Source organism: Physella acuta, unplaced genomic scaffold (genome assembly GCF_028476545.2).
Source record: "Physella acuta isolate Inbredline_101_S28 unplaced genomic scaffold, ASM2847654v3 ptg000317l, whole genome shotgun sequence".
Taxonomy (NCBI): Eukaryota; Metazoa; Mollusca; class Gastropoda; family Physidae; genus Physella; species Physella acuta.
In genome coordinates this window covers 271,651-291,345 of record NW_026731836.1, presented here as the reverse complement: position 1 = coordinate 291,345, position 19,695 = coordinate 271,651, and the positions used below count along the sequence as shown (strand labels likewise).

The window sequence follows — 19,695 nt, the reverse complement described above, 5'->3', positions numbered from 1 at the left end:
TAAGGGCGCTGCAGGTTCTATCACTAGAGTTCTGGCTAACCTCGCCGCTTGAAGGGAGTGTCCAGAGTCCCAGCAACAATAAGGCTGTACTCGTGTACCTTGTCATCGACATGTGTGTGTGCGTGCGTGCGTTTGCGTGTGTGTGAGCGTGCGTGTGTATGTATGTATGTATGTATGTATGTATGTATGTATGTATGTATGTATGTATGTATGTATGTATGTATGTATGTATGTATGTATGTATGTATGTATGTATGTATGTATGTATGTATGTATGTATGTATGTATGTATGTATGTATGTATGTATGTATGTATGTATGTATGTATGTATGTATGTATGTATGTATGTATGTATGTATGTATGTATGTATGTATGTATGTATGTATGTATGTATGTATGTATGTATGTATGTATGTATGTATGTATGTATGTATGTATGTATGTATGTATGTATGTATGTATGTATGTATGTATGTATGTATGTATGTATGTATGTATGTATGTATGTATGTATGTATGTATGTATGTATGTATGTATGTATGTATGTATGTATGTATGTATGTATGTATGTATGTATGTATGTATGTATGTATGTATGTGTGTGTGTGTGCGTGCGTGCGCGCGCTTTGGGGACGAGGTACCGCACTGGGTGACACCGACTTAGTGGCGCCACAGCGTATATAACAGCTTGTTATTTTTACGCATTGTATTATTATGTTTTGATATAACATTCACTAATTTATTGTATCCTAACATGTATCCTAACACGTCTCTATGTGTCACTAAAATTGTTAAGGGCCGAGGATTCCAAGAGTCTAGAAAGTTTACCTTTCTACCCTGGCGATGGAACAAATTATTTAGAGTTCACCCGTTTCTGTAAGCTCAGAATATGAAAGGATAGTGTGGTCAACACTAGGCCCAGTCAACTCTACTTTCCCTATTGTGAGTCAAGAACGATCAGAGCACAATTCCAAGAAATCTTGTACTTCATCGGGAATTCTGGCCACATTTAAGAAACATTAAATCGATTGTGTGTCAGGGTAGCTTTTTCTTCTTCTTTCAGCTGTATGAAGTGTTTTGAGGCGGCTGAACTTCCCGCTCCATGACGGACTTGTAGAAGTACAGACCTAGATATTTTTAAAGAAATGTAATTGAAGTATAGTTATTTTTTCAATCGACGTCACGGTAAACGGTCTCAAGTACGTTTCCATTCAAGGTACACACTGATTTTTCTTTCAAATTTTCAATAATTCACTTTCTTAAACATGTCAATGTTTCCAAGATTTTTTTTTCTTCGTGAAATGCGACAATATTTTTTTCCTTTCTTTAGAGTTTAATATTAAATCTCTTTTCCTATTCTTAATTTTCTGCCTAATTCCACTTTTTGCACCAAAACATCGTTTTTCTCTTGTGCGTCCAGGAATAGATTGATTTCATCTTATGATTCAAACACACAGTTTACAAGCTCGTTTACTGCACTTTGTAAGCTTTCTTTTTTTTTTCTCAGTAATGCATGCTTGATCACAATGTTTAAAATAAGTTATATTGTTTCTCATTACATAAAGAAGCTTTAAATTAAAACCACATTCTGAGTTTTGTTGACTCAATGTAGTGTTTTTATTTTTTTTTCTTCTTTAAATTGTGTCAAAATACTTTTTGGATTGAATTTATATATTTAAGTTATATATTTAATGAATTGACACATTCTGTTTATCTTCTTCTTCGTTCTTAATTTTTAGTATTGGAAGGATTTCCCTCCAACACAATTAAGTATTTTGTGTTAACTATTTATGAGCCATATAGGCCATTGACTCCGATTTCAGCCTACTTTTCCATTTTGATTTGCTTCCATAGCCTTTGTCTAACCAAGAACAAACTACAAGGCGGTTGTTGTTTGATTTTAGAGTTGCCACTCCTAGAAAAGTTGCTGGCCCCAGCTATCGAGTCTCATCTGTCCGGGTGTTTGAACTCGAGACTAGTCGGTGCGGTAACCGGAAGCTGTACCGATTTGACCACGCTGTTTAAAATATTGGTGGGGTTCTTCTATTACAATAATATTCACATTTTAATAGAAAAAAAACTTTTTAAAGATGTTTTTATGGAACGATTTTTAAAATAAAATCAACAAAAGATTTAACTTCATCTCATTTAATCATCTAATACGTAAAAATATTTTTTTTTAATTGAAAGAAAAGTTTGTTATAAGGGTAAATGTAAACATCTAAATTATATACATCTTTAGCGTATGTATAGTTATGGTCACATTTTATAATATAATCATCAAATACGCTAAAGTAAATAAAAACAAAAAAAAATTGTTATAAAGGTAAATGTAAACATCTGCATTATAATCATCCTAAACGTCTATGTAGTGAAGTCCACATTCTAACACACATTATAATTGCAATATATTTCTGAGATTAATCAAACAACCTGATTTTATTAGCGCGTACTAGTTTAAATGGGGACAATACTTTAAGTTTTAAAACAATTCAATATTATTTTCAATAGAATTTAAAAAATGCTAATTAAAAAATGTAGCTGAGGGGGGGGGGGGGGATTACATTTGATTGGTGCACTTAGAACACAAGACATTAAATAGTTTGATTAGGGAGAATATATATTTTCAAAACAATGCAATTTTTTTTAATAAACAATTAATGCAAATAGAAGAAATATAGCTGGGGGTCTAGGCTACATTGAATGGAGCACTTAAAGACGTATAAAGCTAACCCAGAGGAAGGAATGAATCTCAGTCGAGGCTGGATACTCTCTGTAACTCAGTGTTGCGTCTAAAGTGATAATGGCACCAGTGTTTCATCATCCTCTCTATCATCACAGCTGGGGAAAAATAATTAAACGATTTACATGAACTAGTTAACAGGCAAAACTAATAACAAGTCACAATCAATGTACCGGTCCAATATCAAGATTCTCCAATAAAATTTAGTACGTCGATCTTAAAAGTAATGTTTTTTAGACATTTTTCACCAAGAGGGGTTGGGGTAATTAAAACTTTTGTATAGAGGGGCGTACCTAAATTTTCGGGAGGGCGGACACTGGTTACAGTATGTATTTCTAAATGAATGTTATATTTTTTTTATTGAGTCAGGCCCGGGAGGGGTGGGGCAGTCAGCCCCCAAAGAGGTGCCTGAAAGAAACAGCTTTAATATCAACTAATTGGACACAAGTGGAGGGAGCTTTCTGTTGGGTACCCATGTCTCTGGGGCACAAAAAAAAAATAGAAAAGATGACGAAATGGGCCCCCACCCCCAACCTCCACCCCCTCTCATACCCTATAGGAAGAAAATTCTTAAGAGATGTTACTAAAAATAAACTGCATTTTGGAAATAAAACGTGAAAATACAAAACGTTTGGGCCAAAAATAGTCATTCTGGTAAGTATAGAACCTTATATAACACGGTCACGTGGCTAGTTGTTTCCCGTTTTGAGAAAGAGAAACTGAGATGCGGGATTGGGGGGGGGGGGATAAATCTAGTATTACCACGCGCATGTTAATAGAAAGTAGAGTTAGGGCCTAACGGACAATTTAACCAAATTACCTTTGCTAAAACTGTATGTAAGCTTACTTGAAATTACCAATTTTAAAAAAAAAGAACTATAGGCCTATCAAAATTAGCCACACTCGTAGGAAGACATGAAAAAAATTAAACCAAACCCACGGGGACGTTGTTTTACGTCAGCTATAGATCTATATTTAAAAGTTCTTGCATTTTAGGCACAGAATCTATCATATCCGATTGCCTATTTAGCACGAGAAAAACACATTTCAGGACATTTTCAAAATTTCAGGATAAATGTTCAAATTTAATGAGAATTCCAGGAAATCCTGAAGTTTCAGTAGGCCGCAGGAATCCTGAGTAAGTTTTGTAACAAATCCAAAAACTTAAGGTAAGCCTTGAAACAAATAAAAAACTACGGTAAGTTTTGTAACAAATCAAACAACTAAGGTAAGCCTTGTAAAAAAAATCAAACAACTTACTTGTGGCTTTTTGTTCTCATTGTAACCAGGCTAGCTGTGTTGTCAGTTATGGATGCAGGGACCGGCTCGTAAACTTGCACATTAACCGGCACTTCAACCGGCACACAATCCGGCACAGCGATAGTCAAACCGGCAGGGTCAGCAGACTCGCTCCTATTGGTGGGCACCTCAGCTGTCCCCGGCATTGATTGGTCAGGTGAAATAGAATTTATTTTGGCTGCTTCAGCTGCATTGACAACTACACATGAGCAACCTAGAGATAATTGCCCTGAACCGGTGACGCATATTTCCAGCTCCATGACAATCTTGTAGAGGTTTAGACCTGGATATTTTTAAAGAAATTTAATTGAAGTATGGGTATCTTGTCATTCGACGTCACGGTAAACGGTCGCATCGGAAAATCAGGCCACACCCATTACGTTGTCAACGCCCCTCTCTTCTTAAGTAGAGTTCATGTTTCAGTGACCCCGGCATATGAAGGAATATTTCCAGCTGTCTTTACTTTCCCTAAAGTAAGTCAGGAATTCCCATGGATTCCCATAATCACAGCTTTCTCCTATTAAATATATCTATTGTTGTTAACTCTAGAAATCCAATCCTTACTCAGTAGGCCGAGGGCCAAAAATAATATCACTATCTTCCATAACATCATATCAATCGCCAGATTCAGATATTTTAACTTCTTTACAATCAGATCGTGCAACTCGCTGTCAGTCAAATGCAGAGTGTCGTTTTCTGGTGAGAAAAAAAAACGATTACAATCAGTATAACAAGCTGATGTTTTTGTCTATTATATAGTCCGCTGTTGATACTGTGTACATGTGCATAGTTAATTTTAGAAACTGGGGATATAAGTTTTAATAATAATAATAAAATCATACAAGGTGTGCCTGCTTCAGATGTTTGTTGAACTGAAACATAGACAAAAACTTAAACATAGACAGACTCAGTGGCGTCAATAGATTGGGTGACACCCGGTGCGAAAACTCAAGATGTCACCCCCACCCCCTTCACCTACTTAGCATTTTCGATAGGTCGTCACCCCTCTACCCCTACTATTTTGTTTTTTAATTAGCTAAACTATTGTTTTGACACTAACATTCTACGATTTTCCGATTAGGTAGGTCTCACCCTTAAATGGTGTCACCCTTAAATGGTGTCACCCTTAAATGGTTTCACCCTTAAATGGTGTCACCCGGTACAGACCGCACCCCCTCCCCTGTATGACGCTACTGCATAGCCAAGACATAGACAAGACCTAGACACAGACATACCGAAAGTCGGTATCAGTGCAAGAGCGCCATTCTGAGACGTAGGGGCGCTGCAGGTTCCATCACTAGAGTTCTGGCTAACCTCGCCGCTTGAAGGGAGTGTCCACAGTCCCAGCAACATGACGGCTGTACTCGTGTACCTCGTCATCAACACGGATGTCATCTGGAAAACAAGATAAAGTAGGTGGAGAGGGGAGGGAGTTGAAATTAGTGTAAAACTTTAGGGGGGGGATTTGATTTTAGGGACACAAAAAAGAGCCATTAATAGTAGTAATAACAAATAACAGCGAGTTGTCTACTGTGTAGCACATAGTACACACATCAAACTACAAGTAGTCTACTGTAAAGTAACACATAGTACACACATCAAACTACAAGTACTGTACTGTAAAGTAACGCATAGTACACACATCAAACTACCAGTAGTCTACTGTAAAGTAGCGCATAGTACACACATCAAACTACAAGTAGTCTACTGTAAAGTAGCTGATAGTGCACACATCAAATTACAAGTACTGTACTGTAAAGTAGCACATAGTACACACATCAAACTACAAGTAGTCTACTGTAAAGTAGCTGATAGTGCACACATCAAACTACAAGTACTGTACTGTAAAGTAGCACATAGTACACACATCAAACTACCAGTAGTCTACTGTAAAGTAGCGCATAGTACACACATCAAACTACAAGTAGTCTACTGTAAAGTAGCTGATAGTGCACACATCAAATTACAAGTACTGTACTGTAAAGTAGCACATAGTACACACATCAAACTACAAGTAGTCTACTGTAAAGTAGCTGATAGTGCACACATCAAACTACAAGTACTGTACTGTAAAGTAGCACATAGTACACACATCAAACTACAAGTAGTCTACTGTAAAGTAGCGCATAGTACACACATCAAACTACAAGTAGTCTACTGTAAAGTAGCTGATAGTGCACACATCAAACTACAAGTACTGTACTGTAAAGTAGCACATAGTACACACATCAAACTACAAGTAGTCTACTGTAAAGTAGCTGATAGTGCACACATCAAACTACAAGTACTGTACTGTAAAGTAGCACATAGTACACACATCAAACTACAAGTAGTCTACTGTAAAGTAGCACATAGTACACACATCAAACTACAAGTAGTCTACTGTAGAGTAGCTGATAGTGCACACATCAAACTACAAGTACTGTACTGTAAAGTAGCTGATAGTGCACACATCAAACTACAAGTAGTCTACTGTAAAGTAGCACACAGAATGCATAACTAACAGTCTACTGTAAAGTAGCACATAGTACACACATCAAACTACAAGTAGTCTACTGTAAAGTAGCTGATAGTGCACACATCAAACTACAAGTACTGTACTGTAAAGTAGCTGATAGTGCACACATCAAACTACAAGTAGTCTACTGTAAAGTAGCACACAGAATGCATAACTAACAGTCTACTGTAAAGTAGCACATAGTACACACATTAAACTACAAGTAGTCTACTGTAAAGTAGCACATTTAACTACAAATAGACTACTTAAAGTAGTACATTGACAAGAGTTTGGAAAAATATGGATGTCTTAAGAAAAGTTCAACTGCAATTTGATTAGGGGGATGTAGGCTGAGGTGTGTCGTCATTTTAGGGGGTGGTGGTCTGGCTTTGTTTGTGTGAAGGTGGGGAGGGTGGGGGTGCAGGAAAAAATCGTCAAAAAAGCTTAACGTCATTTATGGATGACCCATTTGATGTGATTACGGTACAAATTGTTGACTGAATCCATTGTATTCAAAGTAAATAAATATAACAGATTCTTATGTGGCTATCTGGCCAGTAAAGAAGCACATATTATTCTTGACAAATTGGGACATTTTGTTCCCAGATAGTTTTAGATCTAGATTATATAACATTTCTATACATAGCCATCTCTCATATATAAAATATTTGTATAACAAATTACTAGAAAGTTTGGTTTTCGGAATATCGTGAATATTATAAAACTTCAGGTTGTAACATAGGCTAAATGAAAATAAAAAGAAATGTAGCTTCAATTTAAACACACAAAAATTATTTTCGTATCTCTGGATTTGCAACTATTTTAATATTGATTCTAAATATGTTAAATTTCTTAATGATTTTAAATTTTTACATTTGCTTTGATGGCAAAATCTAAACAAAAAACGCTTCATATCCATGTCAACAATAATGATGGAAGGATGATCTCAACTAGGTCATGTACTTATGAATGCTTTTTCTTGATTTCTAAGTTACTGATCAATGTTTGATTCCATGCCAAATCACATACAACCGCCATTTATTGCGGAAAGGTTAGCGTGTCCCAAACAAACCAAAAAAAATAATCCTTACACTTACCATTTTAATAAATTATATCTAGACTGTAGTGTATTAGTTCTAGTCTAGCTGTTTCCTGTCGTCTATGTTTATTATGGCAATGCGTCAAAAACTTCAACAAACAAAACATGATAAAGAGGTTTAGAGATTAATCGGAAGTTTATTTTTAGAAACATTTAAATAAAATTGTTAACATGGAAAGCGAGTATTGAAAAATCCTAACAAAACAAAACTTCATTAACACGCAGCCAGGCACATACAAACACAGAGGATCTAAAGCAAAATGTTTTAAAAATTCCTCGCTACATGAATATATTTAGTGCAATATGATTACGCCAACATATTTGATTATCAAAAAAGAGGACAAGTTTGGGACATTCTCAAATCTTTGATCTCCTTATTTGAAAAGGTCGGGGCGCTTTTTAACCAGTGTTTCTGCCAGACTATTTTCTCCGGGAGGGGGGGCACTTAAAATTTTCGGGGGAGGGGGGCGGACTAAAATTTCAGAGGGGCCTGGAAGAAACTCTGTTTTTAAAAGTCACACTGCCTTTTTACTTTCTCGTATACAGAGAATTGAGGAAGCATTGTAATCGCGCAAAAAAATCACATGACTTCTTGACAGTTTTCACCGTATTACAACTTAGTACTTCATCTTATATTCGGAGTATAGGGGACTTATTTTAATCTGGCTAAAATTATAAATCCAGATTTATCAAAATTTCGTAGTATTATATAAGAATATTCGAGAACGTTTAGGGAGATCACTTTATTATTTTGGCGTCACATAATTGGTGTGGAAAACAAATAAGTGTAATGCGAAGTAGCAGTCCACATACTTTATTTCGACTGTATATAATTCCGTAATGAGTTCTTTATATTATTACCTATCACCTATCTGGGTCGGCGCACAACGCCGGCCGTTTAGGGAGGGGGGGGGGACAAAATCCGACCCAAAAAAAATGTGTTTGCACCTTGATAGGCTAGTGGTTATGTAAAAACAAAAAACTAATCGATTACTGTAGTGATTGTTCTACAGTAACTTAAACACAATGTTGCGTAGGAAAAAAAAAACAAGTTGTAGTATGAAAAATAGGCAAATCTTTAAACCACTTCCATGGCTTATTCTCTTCTTTACATAGTTGAACGGGGGTGCCGATAAAACCTATTAAAATAGTCTTTTACTAAGCGAATTGAAACTAAAAATCCTTCTCTCAAGAATAATTAATTAAAATTAAGTTATAAAAAGGAATTAATTTCAAATTAATAGTATAACGGAAAAAAACACGAAAAAATGAAACTCGAAACCATAACACATATCAAGTTTCCTTGACTCATACTCTTTGACCGACTTGCCAAATAAGAAGGAACACTATTTATAATTTTCGTTGATGCATTTACTTTGCAATGAAATGATTTAATTTAGAATTTAGTGAGTAGTGAGAGTCTTCTAATATATATATATATATATATATATATATATATATATATATATATATATATATATATATATATATATATATATATATATATATATATATATATATATATATATATATATAAGGGTGACCGAAAAATGCGGGGGGGGGGGGTAGGGCGTCGTAATAAGTTTTGCCTAGGGCCCTAGATAACTTGGCACCGGCACTGGTTTGACCTACAGGTCATTATTGTACTAGCGTATGGAGAGGTATGAACACCAGCAGCTGCTTTCGTTCGCCTAAAGAACTGGAGATCTATAAAAAAAATCTTAAGTTCCCTTTCGATCCTGACGGTCCATGGGGCAAAAGAAGTAATGTTAACCTATTTCTCTGACCTCGGCATATGAAGAGATCGTGTGGTCAGCACTATGCCCCGCTGCCTTTACTTTCCCTAACGGTCTACTGACTTGAACAAGGATTCCAAATTGAGACTTTTGGAGACATCAACTTGCACATCACCTGGCACATCAACCACCACATCAACCATCACATCAACCGGCACCTTAACCGGCACATCAACCGCAACATCATCCGGCATATCAACCGCTACATCAACTTGCACATCGACCGGCACATCAATCGCCACATCAACCGCCACATCAACCGGCACATCAACTGATACATCAACTTGCACATCAACCGCCACTTCAACTAACACATCAACTTGCACATCAACCGCCACATCAACTGATACATCAACTTGCACATCAACCGCCACATCAACCGCCATATCAACCGCCACATCAACTTGCACATCAACCAAAACAGCTGTACAAACAGAGGCCGGATCAGCAGACTCGCTCTTGTTATATGTAGCAAGGTCAGTGCCAAACGGCCCAAACGTTATCCTAGAGGCCTTTACATCCTTTACGGCGTCCATCAGAGGGATGTCTGTCATGGAATTCTCCTTCAGCCACTGGTCTGTCAGGGAATTCTCCTTCAGCCACTGGTCTGTCAGGGAATTCTCCTTCAGCCACTGGTCTGTCAGGGAATTCTCCTTCAGCCACTGGTCTGTCAAGGAATTCTCCTTCAGCCACTGGTCTATCAGCGAATTCTCCTTCAGCCACTGGTCTGTCAGGGAATTCTCCTTCAGCCACTGGTCTGTCAGGGAATTCTCCTTCAGCCACTGGTCTGTCAGGGAATTCTCCTTCAGCCATTGGTCTGTCAGGGAATTCTCCTTCAGCCATTGGTCTGTCAGGGAATTCTCCTTCAGCCACTGGTCTGTCATGGAATTCTCCTTCAGCCACTGGTCTGTCAGCGAATTCTCCTTCAGCCACTGGTCTGTCAGGGAATTCTCCTTCAGCCACTGGTCTGTCAGGGAATTCTCCTTCAGCCACTGGTCTATCAGCGAATTCTCCTTCAGCCACTGGTCTATCAGCGAATTCTCCTTCAGCCAATGGTCTATCAGCGAATTCTCCTTCAGCCAATGGTCTATCAGCGAATTCTCCTTCAGCCATTGGTCTATCAGGGAATTCTCCTTCAGCCATTGGTCTGTCAGGGAATTCTCCTTCAGCCATTGGTCTCACATAAAAAACAACTCCTGCTCCAGAATCCAAGTGTGCGACAGGTATGATTAGACGAAGATCATTCCCTCCCCTGTCGTACCTTGTTTTAAATGTGTAATAAAGTAGTCCTAGATATATTTATTTTAATTCATAAGAAACGTTTTAATAACAAGCTTTCATGTAATAAGGCACTCTTGAAAATCTACGCTTGCAGATGTAAATATAAACAAATAGAACTACAACACGAAAGGCATGTATCCTAACACGGTGTCACTATGTTATGGGCCGAAAAATTACTTACCAAATCCAAATAAGTCAAGAAAGTTTAGCTTTCTACACTGGCGATGGAGCAAATGAGATAGAGTTCACCCATGTCTGTAAGTTCGGCATATGAAGGGATATTGTGGTCAACACTAGGCCCAGCCAACTCTACTTTCCCTAACGTGAGTCACGTACAATTAAAGCACAAGTCCCATAAAGCATCTACTACATCATCAGGAATGCTGACTACATTTAAGAAACATTGAATCGATTGTGTATCAGAGTAGCTTTTTCTTCTTCTTTCAGCTGAGGAATGCAACTCTCAAGTTCGTTTTCATTCAAGATTCACATTAATTTATCTTTCGAATTTTCAATAATTCACTTTCAGATTAGTCAAACACTCTAAAGAGTTTCTCAAACATGTCAATGTTTCCAAGATTTATTTGTCTTCGTTAAATGCGAAAATATTGATTTCCTTTCCATGGAGTTTAATATTAAATCTCTTTTGCTATTCTTAATTATTTGCTAATTCTTCTTTTTGTGGTTTAAAGTAAAAGCATACCAAAAGGTAATTCTTCTCTAGTGCGTCCATGAATAGCCTGATTTCATATTGTGATTCAAACCCGTTTACTGCCGTGTGTAAGTTTTCTTTGTTTCAGTAATCCATGCATGGTCACAATGTTTAAAATAAGTTCTATTGTTACAAATTTCTTCTCATTACAGCTAACATAAAGAGGGTGGACATTAAAACCACCATCTGAGTTATGTTGACTCAATGTAGTATTTTATTTTTTAATTATTTTTTCTCGTTTAAATTGTATCAAAATCCTTTATAGATTGAATTTATATTTTTAAGTTACACATTTAATGAGTTGCCACTTTCTTTTTATCTTTTTTTTCATGGTTCATAATTGTAGTGTTGGAAGGGATCCCCTCCAACACAATTAAGTATTATGTGTCAACTTGTTAGCGCCTTTGACTCCGATTTCAGCATGCTTTTCATTTTGGATTTGCTTTCATAGCATTTGCCCAACCAAGAACAAACTATAAGGCAGCAGTTGTTTGCTTTTGGATATGTTGCACCTAGAAGAGTTAAAGACCCCAGCTATCGAGCCTCATCTGCCCGGGGGTTCCTTCTCGAGACTTTTCGGTGCAATAACCATCAGCTGTACTGAGTCGACCGCGCAGTTTAAAATCTCATTTTTTAAAAGAAAATATTTTTTTACAATAATAGTCTCATTTTTAACAGAAAAAAAAATGTTTAAACATCTTATTATGAAACGAGATTTTTAAAAAAATTAACAACAGCTTCAACTTTAACTCATTTAATCATCATATAGATCTATGTCAAAATAAAAAAAAAATTTTAATTGTTATAATGGTAAATGTAAACATCTGAATTATAAACATCTTTAACGTCTGTATAGTTATGGCCACATTTTATAATATAATCATCAAAAACGTTAAAGTAAATAAAAACAGGAAAAAAATTGCTATATAGCTAAATGTAAACATCTGATGTTATATACATCTCAAACGTATGTACAGTAATGGCCACATTCTAGAATATAAAATTCCAGCACCAGGAAACGAATTTTGTCTTCAAAATGTAAGCGGGGTGGGAGGGGTTGTACTCCATTAAGCCGTGCACCGTCAGACCTCCCTTCAACCATGTCCCAACTAAAGTTTGACTAACACAAAAATCACTTAGCTGTATAATACACCAACTCCGCCTATCACCAGCTTACACAACCCGGGTTGGTGCCCTACCACACAGACGGAACTGTCATAAAACAACTCCAGCCACCTAAGTTTACACAAAACTCACATGTGTTCACTTACAACTCACGTCCGTTAAGCCGGATTGAGTTTTACTGTATAGCATAATCCAAAACTGCAGAACGAATCTTTTCTGTTTTTACTTTCTAAACATACATTATAAATGTAATTTATTTCTGAGGTTAATCAAACAATCTGATTGTATTGGCACGTAATAGTTTAAATAGGGAAAGTACTTTAAGTTTTAAAACAATTCTATATTATTTCTATATAATACAACATTGTTAATAAAAAGAAACGTAGCTGAGGTATTACACTTGATTAATGCTCTTAGATCAGAAGACATTTAATAGATTAGGAAGAATGCTTATTTTCAAAACAATTCAAATATTTTTTTTTAAATAAAGAAAGAATGCAAAAATAAGAAATATAGCTGGGGGTGTACATTGAATGGGGCACTTATAGACGTATAAAGCTAACCCAGAGGAAGGAATGAATCTCAGTCGAGGCTGGATACTCTCTGGAACTCAGTGTGGCGTCTCAAGTGACAATGGCACCAGTGTTTCATCATCCTCTTTATCATCACTGCTGGGAATAAAATAATTAAACGATTTACATGAACTAGTTAACAGGGAAAACTAATAACAAGCCACAATCTATGTATCGGTCCAATATCGAGATTCTCCAATAAAATTTAGTACGTCGATCTTAAAAGTAATTTTTTTAACTTTTGTATAGAGGGGCGTACCTAAATTTCCGGGAGGGCGGACACTGGTTACAGTATGTATTTCTAAATGAATGTTATATTATTTTTATTGAGTCAGGCCCGGGAGGGGTGGGGGCAATGAGCCCCCGAAGAGGTGCCTGAAAGAAACAGCTTTAATATCAACTAATTGGACACAAGTGAAGGGAGCTTTCTGTGGGAACCCATGTGTCTGGGGCACACAAAAAAGAGAAACGATGATGAAATGGGCCCAATAAATGGGTATGCAGCTAGAAAAACAAAAACTCTCTTAACGGAATGAAGTGGTAGTTCATACATGACGTCACACTCCAGGGGTAGAGGAAGTTGATCAAAACAACAGTTACATTAAGGGGGTGGGGGGGGGTCAGAAAGTGTCGTTATACTTTTAACATTTTTTAAAAAATACTTTTATTACTGAAGTTTAGCAGTTTGCATTTTAAAATACATTTTTATGGCATTTGCTACAGAAAACTCGATTCATGGTTCCTACACCAAAGTGAACCTGAAATTCCAGTTGTTTTTTAAGAAAATTCCAGGAGTTTTTCCAAGAGAAAACCCCTAAGTTCAGGACAAAATTTAATGTAAAGCAACAACGACTGAACCCGGCGCCGAATGGAAGAAAGTTTAAAACTTCCAAGATATGAAAGGGGTCTATATAAAATGCTATGTAGCATAGCATTTGTAATTTTAAAAATCAACTGTTTCAAAACCATTTATTTTAGTTAAAGTACATTCTCGTTTAGATAGAATAAATTTGACACTTTTCTTATATAATGATTAACTTCCAAGAATTTAGCCTGTTTTTACACCCCCCCCCCTCCTTTCTCCACACTAGTTCTGAGGCCTGTTGAAACAAATCCATCTCATAACATTAGATAGGACTTTTAAGCTGCACTTTAGAAATAAAACTTGAAAATACAAAACGTTTGGGCCAAAAATAATCATCCCGACATTCTGATAAGTATAGAACCTCATATAACACGTTCACGGGGTTAGTTGTTTCCCGTTATGAGAAAGAGAAACTGAGATGCGGGATTGGGGGTGGGGGGGGGGGGGGGGGGTAGGGGTAAATATAGTATTGCCACGCGCGAGATAATAGAAAGTAGAGTTAGGGCCTAACGGACAATTTAATGAAATTACCTGTGCTAAAAACTAGATTTAGACCTACTTGAAATTACCAATTTTAAAAAAAAGATCTTCAAGCCTATCAAATTGGCCACACTCGTAGGAAGACATGAAAAAAAATAAACCAAACCGACCGGGACGTTGATTTAAGACAGATGTAGGTCTACATTTAAGAGTTTTTGCCTTTTATGAACAGAATCGACAAAGAAACCTAAGCAAATTTTGCTGGATCGGCATATCTGATCACCTATAAAGCACGAACAAAATTCACTAAAATGATCGATGCTAGTAAAATTTCAGGACATTTTCATAATTTCAGGAGAATTCCAGGAAAACCTGAAGGTTCAGGAGGCCGCGAGAATCATGAGTAAGTTTTGTAACAAATCAAACAACTAAGGTAAATTTTGTAACAAATCAAACAACTTAAGGTAAGTTTTGTAACAAATCAAAAAACTTACTGTAAATCTTGTAACAAATCAAACAACTTAAGGTAAGTTTTGTAACAAATCAAACAACCTAAGTTAAGTTTTGTAACAAATCAAACAACTAAGGTAAGTTTTGTAACAAATCAAACAACTAAGGTAAGTTTTGTAACGAATCAAACAACTTACTGTAAGTTTTGTAACAAATCAAACAACTTAATGTAAGTTTTGTAACAAATCAAACAACTTACTTCTGGCTATTTGTTTTCATTGTAACCAGGCTAGCAGTATTGTCAGTTGTGGATGCAGGGACCGGCTCGTCAACTTGCACAGTAACCGGCACTTCAACCGGCACTTCAACCGGCACAGCATCCGGCGCACCAACCGGCACACCATCCGGCGCAGCGTTAGTCAAACCGGCCGGGTCAGCAGACTCGCTCCTATTGGTGGGCACCTCAGCTGTGCCGGGCATTGATTGGTCAGATGCGTTAGAATTTATTTCGGCTGCCACAGATAAATGGACTACTACATGTGCTGTCCCTGGACCGTTGAATATATTTTGGATCCCGCCGATGTTTAGTACGGAAAAGGTCTTGTAGAGGTACAGACCTAGATATTTTAAAAGAAATTTAATTAGAGTATATGTATTTTGTCATTCGACGTCACGGTAAACGGTCGCATCAGAAGTTGGAGCCGAACCCGTTATGTTGTCAACGCCCCTCGCTTCTTAAGTACAGTTCATGTTTCAGTGACCTTGGCATATGAAGGAATATGTCAAGCTGTCTTTACATTCCCTAAAGTGAGTCAGGAATCCCCCATGGATTCCCATAATCACGACTGTCTCTTATTAAATATATCTATGTTTGCTAACTCTAGAAATACAATCCTTACCCAACAGGCCTAGTCCAATGACAGAAAGAAATATGACCATCATCCAAAACATTCTATCAATCACCTCGTGACATTTGTCGATCGAGTTGTTGGCGGCAGCGATCTGATCTTTTAACTCTATCACAGCCAGCCTCCGGTCTTTTAACTCTATCACAGCCAGCCCCACATCTTTTAATTCTTTCAACATAGCTTGACTCAGATCTTTTAGGTCATTGACAGCCAGCCCCAGAGCTTTTAACTCTTTCAACATAGCATTGACTGTCAAATACAGAGTGTCGTATTCTGGTGGAAAAAAAAATTACAATCAGTATCACAAGCTAATGTTTTTGTCTATTATATAGTCAACTGATGATACTATGTACATGTGCATAGTTTATTTTAGAAACTGGGGATATAAGGTTTAATAATAATAATAAAATTATATAAGTTGTGCCTGTTTCGGAGGTTTTTTAACTGAAACATCGACAAAGACTTACACAGAGACTGACTCAGTGGCGTTAATAGATTGGGTGACACCCGGTGCGGAAACTAAGGATGTCACCCTCATCCCCCCCCCCCCCCCCCCTACAACAAGTTAGCATTTTCGATTGGGCGTCATCCCTCTACACCTACTTTTTTTTAACTAGCTAAAACATTGTTTTGACTCTATAATTTTACGATTTTCAGATTAGGTAGGTGTCACCCTTAAATGGTGTCACCCTTAAATGGTGTCACCCTTAAATGGTGTCACCCGGTACAGACCGCACCCCCCCCCATTGTATAGACAAGACATAGACACAGACATACCGACGGTCGGTACCAGGGCAAGAGCGCCATTCTGAGACATAGGGGCGCTGCAGGTTCCATGACTAGAGTTCTGGGTAACCTCGCCGCTTGAAGGGAGTGTCCAGAGTCCCAGCAACAAGACGGCTGTACTCGTGTACCTCGTCATCAACATGGGTGTCATCTGGAAAACAAGATAAAGTAGGTGGAGAGGGGAGGGGGGTTGATTCGAAATCAGTGTAAAACTTTAGGGGGGGGGGGAGGACATGTTTATATTTGTGCATATTTAACAGTCTACTGTAAGGTAGCACATAGTACACACATCAAACTACAAGTAGTCTACTGTAAAGTAGCACATTTAACTACAGGTCGACTACTGTAAAGTTGTACACAGGACACACATTGAAAAGTTTTCGGAAAAATATGGATGTTTAAAGAAAAGTTCAAATGCAACTTGTGGGGGGGGGGGGTAGGCTGAGTTGTGACGTCATTTTAGGGGGTTGGGGGTCTGGCTAAGTTTGTGAAACGACTGTAACGGATGGAAGGGGGGATAGAGGTAAAAATCGTCAAAAAAGCGTGACGTCATTTATGGATGACCCCCCCCCCCCCCTGACGTGATTACGGTACAACTTGTTAACTGAATCCAGTGTATTCAAAGTAAATAAATATATCAGATTCTTGTGTGACTATCTGACCAGTAAAGAAGCAGATATTGTTCTTGACAAATGGGGACATGTTATGCTCAGATAGCTGTAGATCTAGATTACATAACATTTCTTTACATAGCCATCTCTCATATATTAAATATTTATATAACAAATTACTATGAAGTTGGGGTTTCAGAATACCGTGAATATTATGAAACTTCAGGTTATAACAGGCTTGATTAAAAAATAAATAGAAATGAAGCCTTAAACTAAAAATAAAATGGCAAGTTCTCTGGATTTGCAATTTTTATGACATTGATTCTAAAAATATTAAATCTCCTTACTATTTTCATTTTATTTATTTTTTTTACATTTGTATACGGCTGCTTTGATGGCAAAATCTAATTTAAAAAAAAAAATAAAGATTCCTATCCATGTCAACAATAATGATGAACTGTCATGTCCTTTGAATGCTTTTTCTTGATTTTTAAGTTACTGATCAATGCTCGATTCTATAACAAATCACAATAACATACAACAACCGCCATTTATTGCGGAAAGGTTAGTGTCTCAAACAACAAAATAACTACTCTACACTTACCATATTGGCATATTCATCAATTTTTATCTAGACTCAAGTCTCACTCTAGTCTTAGGGTCTAGTTGCTTCCTGTATACGTTGTTTATTAAAGCAACGCGTCAAAATTTACAACAAAAGCATGATAAAGAGGTTTAGAGATTAATGGGAAGTTTATTTTTAGAAACATTTAAATAAAATTGTTAACATGGAAAGCGAGTATTGAAAAATCATAACAAAACAAAACCTCATTAACACAGTAGTTAACAGGGAAAGCGATGGTAGCACTGACGCACGATAATTGGTTAGCCTGGGTGTAGATTTAGATAGGGATTTTTAACCCCCTTCCCCCCCCCCCCCCCCCCCGTCAGGGCTTACACACAATTTATAGTGGTCACAATGTTCAAAAATGTCTCAACTGATTCAGATCATTGAGCTACTCATTGCATCTTTTTAAAAAAAAGCGATGTGTGGAATCCTTGTTCTTGGTTCCGTTGATTCGATCAGTAGCGTAGCGAGGGGGGGGGGGGGCGGGGGGGGGGACATAAGTCCCCGGGCGCCGAGCTTAGGGGCGCCAAAATGGGTTGGAAAAATAAATTGAAAGGTTGAGGGGGGTGCAAATTGAAAGTTTGAGGGGGTGTGCAAATCAAAATCTCGAGGGTGGGGGGGTGCAAATCGAAAGTTTGAGGGAGGGGGTGCAAATCAAAATCTCGAGGGGGGGGGTGCAAATCGATAGTTCGAGGGGGGGGGTGCAAATCAAAATCTCGAGGGGGGTGCAAATCGAAAAGTTTGTCCCCGGGCGCCGGGAAGGGTCGCTACGCCTCTGGATTCGATGCAATGTTACTTTTTTTTAAATTGTATAAGAAAATAAATATTGTAAGAATATCAACTAAATGTAACTTTGTCTAGCTGTCACCTCCTTTCAAGTGTTTTATAAAAATAAACATGCAAACCAAATGGATTTTTATTCTCTTTTAAATCGACCTGTCTATCAGATAACGTAGGTACTGTAGATTAGGGTGCGCTACTACATAATGCCTTGCCAACTTTCTCTCCTACGTGAATCTAAGTAAAATCTACACATGACAATCCGGTCTAGCCCTTTGTGTCATTTTTTTGGGCTCTCCGCCTCGCCTACCCCCCCCCCCCCCCCCAGGGGCACCGTGCCCTGGATTCAGAGGCGTAGCGGGGGACAACGACACATATGTCCCCGGTCGCCGACCTTAGGTGGCGCCAAAATGGGTTGGAAAAACAAATTGGAAGTTTGAGGGGGGGGGGGTGCAAATCGAAAGTTTGATGGGGGGTGCAAATCGAAAGTTTGTCCCCGGGCGCCGGGAAGGGTCGCTACGCCTCTGCCTGGATTATGTTCTTCTCCCATGTCTGAGCATTGGTGATATGCTCTAACACTGACAACTTTTTCGCAGATGTACATTTTATAATAAAGTTTCCAGTTTGAGACCTAAAAAGGGCGTTTCCCTCACCCCTCTCAGGCAACAGAGCCTCGGGTTGTGGCCCAAACGGTTTCTCACTTAAATCCGGCCTAGACAGCGTCATACCCTCCCCCCCCAACAGACAATCGTGTTACAAGGTTGTGGAAGGTTCTAAACTTCCTTTTTTTTTTAACTCACCAATATCTCCGCCAACCCAAAACAAGGTAATTAAAAAGTCTAGTGACAATTTTAGCGCAATTTCCTTATGTTATCTAAAAATAGCTCTGTCGTAGCGTAAATCAAGAGCAGGGTTAGTAAAACCATTGGTTAGTTATTAAAACGTTTTTTATTAATTTTTTTCAGTATTTTACATGTTTTATTTACAATAGAGTTACATGACTAAAAACCATTGCGCGCCTACTGAACGTGATGGCGCAGCCATGGAACGCGATGGCGCA

At 37.8% G+C, this 19,695-nt stretch overlaps 2 protein-coding genes across 5 annotated transcripts in view; both read right to left on the bottom strand.

Annotated features, from left to right (window-relative positions):
• The window catches only part of LOC131940456 (uncharacterized), a 45,705-nt gene extending 27,796 nt beyond the window's left edge, over nt 1-17,909 (bottom strand). For 2 of the 4 annotated variants that reach the window (XM_059299105.1, XM_059299107.1), the window contains exons 1-4: nt 17,832-17,909; nt 16,608-16,767; nt 15,822-16,103; nt 15,182-15,539 (exon numbers count right to left, since the gene is read on the bottom strand). In XM_059299105.1, the coding sequence (XP_059155088.1) occupies nt 15,182-15,539; nt 15,822-16,103; nt 16,608-16,767; nt 17,832-17,834 (803 nt within the window). In that variant the 5' untranslated portion in view covers nt 17,835-17,909. Of the gene's footprint in view, nt 1-12,246; nt 13,227-15,181; nt 15,540-15,821; nt 16,104-16,607; nt 16,768-17,831 lie in introns of those variants that run through there. The other 2 variants (XM_059299104.1, XM_059299106.1) reach the window with 2 other exon arrangements.
• On the bottom strand, nt 2,556-7,699 carry LOC131940458 (uncharacterized). The gene is made up of 5 exons (XM_059299112.1): nt 7,640-7,699; nt 5,281-5,440; nt 4,610-4,741; nt 4,007-4,328; nt 2,556-2,844 (listed from the first exon to the last, which is right to left on the bottom strand). The coding sequence occupies exons 1-5, from the start codon at nt 7,640-7,642 to the stop codon at nt 2,796-2,798; spliced, it is 666 nt and encodes a 221-aa protein (XP_059155095.1). The 5' UTR covers nt 7,643-7,699; the 3' UTR covers nt 2,556-2,795.
• Nucleotides 17,910-19,695: the final 1,786 nt, after the last annotated feature.